At 39.4% G+C, this 6,322-nt stretch overlaps 1 protein-coding gene across 1 annotated transcript in view; it reads right to left on the bottom strand.

The window, feature by feature from the left end:
• Positions 1 to 6,322, bottom strand: part of ryr3 (ryanodine receptor 3) — a 92,231-nt gene that overhangs the window by 22,450 nt on the left and 63,459 nt on the right. Inside the window, 16 exon segments of the mRNA XM_020603886.1 lie at positions 1 to 48; positions 863 to 944; positions 1,271 to 1,509; positions 1,630 to 1,690; positions 1,949 to 1,998; positions 2,220 to 2,341; positions 2,453 to 2,520; positions 2,612 to 2,727; positions 2,880 to 3,003; positions 3,128 to 3,203; positions 3,372 to 3,434; positions 4,328 to 4,471; positions 4,542 to 4,631; positions 4,864 to 4,942; positions 5,179 to 5,342; positions 5,872 to 6,012. The exon segment at positions 1 to 48 is cut by the window's left edge and continues 21 nt beyond it. Coding sequence (XP_020459542.1) covers positions 1 to 48; positions 863 to 944; positions 1,271 to 1,509; positions 1,630 to 1,690; positions 1,949 to 1,998; positions 2,220 to 2,341; positions 2,453 to 2,520; positions 2,612 to 2,727; positions 2,880 to 3,003; positions 3,128 to 3,203; positions 3,372 to 3,434; positions 4,328 to 4,471; positions 4,542 to 4,631; positions 4,864 to 4,942; positions 5,179 to 5,342; positions 5,872 to 6,012 — 1,667 coding nt within the window.

The raw sequence follows: 6,322 nt of genomic DNA, 5'->3' as shown, positions 1-6,322 counted from the left end.
ATGGCTCCCACCAGGGTCGCCTGGCTCTCTCCCAGAGCTGGCAGATGCCTGAACATGTAAATTCATACTGTGTAAAAACCAATAAGCACATCATGTGGTAATTGTTCCAAGGCTTCAGACACTTCTGTTGGAATAAGTGCTGTAATCCCATGTGCCAGGTGTTGACAAGCAAACATTCTGGGGTAAGGGCAATCTTCCTTTGCCACTGGGCTCTGTACACACAGCTCATATGGTATCAGGATTATTTTAGACCACACTGCAAGGAAAGGCTGTGGTCAAACCTTTTCCACTTTTAAAGTTTGAGTTTGCCCAAGGTGAGAAACTGTTCGCAACAACTGTTGTGCTATTGTAGTTTTTATAGCGGTGTAACAACCAGCCAGGGAATAATCACCCAGAACTGTGGATTTAATGAAAGACATTTTACAGCACTATTTCTGATGTGTCCTGTCCCCTGGGCCATGAAATCTTTTTTTTTTCTTATAACAAATTGTAATAAAACAAAATCATTACTTTGTTTGATCAAACTCAAACCCTCTGTTTCCATCCTGTAACACAGTTTCACATAAACTGTGAAACACCCACCGTCCCAAAAGTCCTTAGATTTGTAACAAACATGAGTTAATGAAAAAGCTCAGCAGACATAACCCAATTAACAGTGATAAGCATAATGTAGTTTATATATTGCTATTTCACAGTATCTTGATACTAATTATCACAGACTGTAGAAATTATACTGTAGCAGGCATCCATTATTACTAAGGACAGTTAATCTTAATGATAATATGTATAGTGCTGCTCATGTGCAAAACCAAAGGCCACTTTACAAGCTACCTCAAAGTTTAACAACTGGCTGGCCTCCTACCTCTCCACAAAGATGTTTTTTCCTGTTCCCAGTGAGTATAAACATGTCAGGATTCGGTAGCAAGAAAGCTGAACATCATTCACTGAAACACAAAAAACAAAACACAATTATTAAACATGAATTTTTATTAAATAACCTTGTGTAAAATGTACAGCCCCCACTCCCATTATTCATTTATTTTGTTTTATTTGTTTGAATGACTGAAGAAATAACCTTTACTTATTAAAATTCATATTCGAAAAGAGGAGCAAAAGAAAAGTTATTTTCAAGAGTGTTATTTTTGCACAATGAAGGGAATGTTGGAAATATAACCCTCAACATACAGTAAAGTATATCCTCCCTAAGTCATGCAAATAAAAGTAAAATAAATAAATAAATAAATCTGTGCATATGAAAATACAAACTCACACAACAGGTCTATTCCAAATTCATGTGCCTTGATGTGTTCAAACAGGGCAGTGAGGATGGGCAGTAGTGCCACAGTCACGTAGTGGATGCTCTGGCTGACACTCTTCATTTGGGCACGGGATTGCATGAATTTCCCCAGTTTCAGCATCTCCAGCAGCTTCTCCAGGTCCTCAGCTGCATTCTCAAACAATGTCCTAAACCCAGCTTTGACTAGCTCCGAGCCAGACTTCATCACCGTTCTGAGAGAAGGAATGGAAAAACAAGGGTTAGTGTCCACGCTAAAGACTCATTTTTATTTTTAGACTGTTCTCCATTTTACAGGCAAAGATTTTGGTTGAGTACTGATGACTTTTTGTTACCTGGTGTCAAGTGAGTGCGTGAGGATGTGCAGACAGCTCACCATCATTGCTGAGTCACTTCCTGCAAGAGACATTTGTTGTAGATATACACTCACCAGCCACTTTATTAAGTACACCTGTATAATTGTATGCGTTTCAATGCAACACCTCCACCTTAACATCTGTGTTTGTGAAGCTTAAAATGTGTCCGTTTTTGGTGAAATTGTCAGAAATGCATTCAGTTGTACAGGCGTTCCTAGTGAAGTGGCCAGTGAGTGTACAAAGAGATTCAAACAGAAGAGGCACACAAACATTCAGACAGCGGCACTGTCACCCTTACCAAAGAGAGAAATCCTGTGTCTGACAAGAGCTGCCAGCTTACAGAACAGGCTGGAAAAGACAGAAGGAAGGAACAGAATTGAACAAAAAGCCCCAGGGAGAAAAAGTAAGAGCAAGGAAATAAGAGGTTTGATGAAAATATGAATTAGTCATTTTTTTTCTGGACTCTCTTCACTGAGGTAACAGGGCGAGCATTATACACAACAGGAGCAAAACCCTGAAAATGGAACAGCTGATTAGAGATTATACTGTATACTGCTTATGCAAGGTACCTGGTGACCATCTCCTTCTCTTTGTTGGAGGCACAGCCACAGCTGCTCAGGCTTTTACTGGGTGTGGACAAGAAGTAGAGAGAGTGGTTCTTAAAGGTTTGATCAATGAGAGGAAGAAGTACCTGGAGGGGACAAATGCAGCTGTGAGACTAAAAACATCAAGCCTTAGGTAAAGTCGAATCATCGTTATTTCAATAGTTCTTCTGCAAAAAAGTGTTAATGGACTTTCATACCTTAGCAAAGAACTTGATTTCCTGGTCATGAGGTGATTTGTCTGTCTTCCCACTGGTGGCCATAGCCTCTGAATTAACAGCAAAGTTGAGAGGCAAGTTCAGTGTCATGGAAGAGTTTTGAATAAACGTACCTGTGTTTAAAATGTCACACGCACTCACCGAGGTGAGCGATGAACTCCTGGGCAGAGTCTACGTATTTTAGCAGCCTCTTAAGAAACTTATAGGCAAAACGCTTCTCCATGGATGATGAGTCCTGCTCCATGTCCTTTAAACCTCTGTGACAAAAGGACCACAACTATGAAAATGACAACTGGCAAAGACTCGTGTATATATTATACACAACGCTTAACACTGATGTGTTGTTGCAACATTATATAACATTTTAACTTATTTCCATAACAAAGGAGACATAGGAGTGACAGGAGACCTTGTGATAGCATAGCCACTGATCTGGAGAAACTTGAAGAGCTCATGGGCTTTCTCTCTGTCTCTGTGCTTCTCTTTAGCGGTCAAGGTGTCATAGGGAACCAGCAGCGGGTGGGTCCCTCCTCCTGTAGGTCAGACCAAATTCAATTCCAAATTAATCTTTAGAATTACCACAGCTCAAATAATTCACTCCCCCCCCCAGATTAACTTAAGCAGACAGGTGTGTTTCTAAATTCTACATTTCCACACCTTTGCTATCGAGTTCAGTTTTTTTCTTCTTGGCCCAGATGTTATGGTAGTTTTCTGCAACCACCTCCACCATGCTCTGCAGAAACAGCAAAAATGCAAGTTTCATCAAATTTGCATCCTTTTATTCTGCTTTTGTGTTTCAGACACTGAAACTGTATCACGTACAGTTTAGCACCAATGTTTTCCTGAGATTATAGCATACAGTAATGTAGCTACAATCATTAAGAGTAAAATAAAACCAAACCTGTAATTCTCTAGACAAAGTGACATTATGCAGGTCCAATGGAGCAGGACTGAATCCATTAACCTACAAAGTCAGAATGAGACAATATAAGCAAAGAAAAATAGCATTGCTTAGGTTTCTTTTAGTAGTCATATTGTTGAACATATTAACATGACACATCGGAGCTTTGACAAAACACACACGCACAGACAGGATGGTGATCTATGGCAAAACAAAGAACACAAGTAAATAAAGCAACAAGCCTATTTTCAGTCAGAAATAAACATACTTACACTGTACACCACTATTTCAAAGGATAACATTAGTTTTAAGTCAAGCTGTGAATGCAAAAAGGGGTCACAGAGGTTTTGGAGCCATGTGTGATGCTGGGTAAAAACAGCACTATTCTTTGAGTTAACAGTGCAGCAGCTACTTCTCAGTCCTAAACAACGATGCTTTTCATTATCTGAGGAGAAAGTGATTAGAGAAACAACTGTATTACTATGATAAATTAAGCTAGACATTAAAGTGATATCAGTATTGATACAAGATAATAGCTTTGTTGTTTTGGGTGCTTTATACTTACAGGGGAAGAAGTGGCCCTACTATTTAATTTTTAATATGGCCCCATTATAAATGATCTCTGCTTAACAGTGGGAAAACAGCACAGCCAAAGCTGAAGGGCCAACGAAAACATGAAAAAAGAGAAGTTAAATTCATTCTATTTTATTTGTATAGCACCAAATCACAACAACAATCATCTCAGGGCACTTTACATAGTAAGGTCTAGGCCTTACTACTCCTACTATTATTATTATTATTATTATAGAGAAAACCTAACAAATCCCCCTTGAGAAAGCGCTTGACAACAATGAAGAGGAAAAGTTCCCTTAAAATGAGCAGTATAATAAAAACATTTGTAATAATAATAATGTTTAATTATGACATAGTAAATGGTTCAGAAATGAGGACGGTACCTGAGACTCGGAGATCTTTCGCTGTTTTTCACTCTCTCGCTGTTGGAACATGGCTTCTCCCTCCTTGGTCCTCTCAATGTTCCAGCCCATAGCCAACATGCTCTTCATTGACTCCCTCACTGGCCACCGGTACGTCTCTCTCTCCTTAACATTGAACACAGTGTTGACAGTTTGTTTCAACATTGCTGCTGTGTGTGCAGCGGTGTGTATGTACCTTCTCACTCAGAGTTTTGTAGGGCTTCAGCAGCGGATGGGTTTTGGCCTGATCATCCACACTGTCTCCATGTTTCCAGCCTGCTGACACCTGCAACAACAGCTTATGACAGGTCACATAGCACGATGGATTTCAGGGGAATAGTCTTCTTAGCTGGATTATCAGCAGTGTAAATACTAAGAAGTCAGTACTAGTTGGCCAGGAATACTACTGTACCAGACAAAATAAACTACAATTACAAGGTTTAATTTCATAAAGAACCTGCATCTACTGTGTATAAGAAATACCATGAATCAAATCAGCAGACACCACACGGACTAACCTTCTCTGAGGACCACTTGTCATGGGAATGCTCTGCATATCTGTTGGCAATGTACTCAAGTTTTTCAGGAAGGGAGATACTGAAAATTACAGATAATGGTTACATATTTATTGTTATTTCAAATCATTTTTACTTGTATACTGAGCAAGTAAAAGCTTTTTAGGATGTGCAGACTACAAACATGCCAGGAAATGAAATGGAAACAACTAATATTGGCAAACCAGTATCACATTTAAATGTCAGACGGATTTAATCATTGTGCCATTTAATGTCCAGCTCCAACAAAGTAAGTAAGTACATTTTCAGACCACTCACTTGGCAGTTTTGATGGGTTTGGGGTCAAAGTTGCCCTCAGCATCCACTGATCCCTGTTTCTCTAGCACTGTTCCAAGGCTAGTATCCACAAAGTCAGGGGGCAAGGCTCCAGCGATGGCACACAAGCACGACTTGGCCATTTTGAAGAGTTCAGCATCATACTTCTATAGAAAAGAGAGATACAACAGAAGGAAGGGGTTACAAACTGGTTTTCTCAGCTTTGTAACTCTGTTTTAATGACATGCCTACTCAGAGTGTTAGATGGACAGAGAACAGCAAAGTGTGGGAAAGAAAACAAAGAGGAGGGAAAATGAAAGAGTCAGTACCAAGCAATGGCCTGACATAGTCTGATGGATGATTCATCTGTTTCGGCTTTGCTCACAAGCACTTAATTGAGCTTTTCCTTCACTACCCTGACTACCAATAACATTTCTCTAAGGAGAGCTTGAGTGTTGAAAACTCAAGATTTTCAGAAAGCTAAATAAAAACAGAAGCAAACAGAGGAGAGCTTTATTAGAATAAACACCGCTAGACTCCAAAACATTTTGTTATACAGCAGAGAAGGATACAAGGAAAATATTGTCTTGTCTCTTGACACTGTAAATGTCTTCTCAAAGATAACAACTACAGAAGACAGAGAAAACACAGATAGGTCACTTTATCCTAATGAATATTCTATAAAAATTGTTGTACCTTCTGAGAGAGGGAGTCAAAGATTCCCCAGAAGAGTTTCTTAGTGAGGAGGAGCTCTTCCTCGGAGGCTGTGCCAAAGCTGCCCATCCCAGATGGCAGACAGTAGTACTTCCAGTTCTGCTCGTAGTGGCTGATCAGCAGCTAGATCATAGAGGTTGAAATGTAGTTAATATTCTTAGAATCCATTGACAAGACTATGATGACTTCTAAAAAAAAAAAAAAAAGACATAGGGTTTACTGTTTCATACCCCCAAATTAGCATTATATTGTATCTATACACAGCAAATTACAGTACATAATACCTAACTTTAAAAATGCTTGGGTGGCATTGCAGCACATAATCAATTTTCTGTGTGTTCATCATACAGGAAGCAAGGAGGATAAATGGGCTGTGAAATACTAGATGGCCCCCCCCCCCCCGATTTTTTTAATTTTCCCAAAACTCATTACA

This window comes from Monopterus albus, unplaced genomic scaffold (genome assembly GCF_001952655.1).
Source record: "Monopterus albus unplaced genomic scaffold, M_albus_1.0 scaffold63.1, whole genome shotgun sequence".
Classification (NCBI taxonomy): domain Eukaryota; kingdom Metazoa; phylum Chordata; class Actinopteri; order Synbranchiformes; family Synbranchidae; genus Monopterus; species Monopterus albus.
This window is presented reverse-complemented; position numbering and strand designations above follow the sequence as displayed.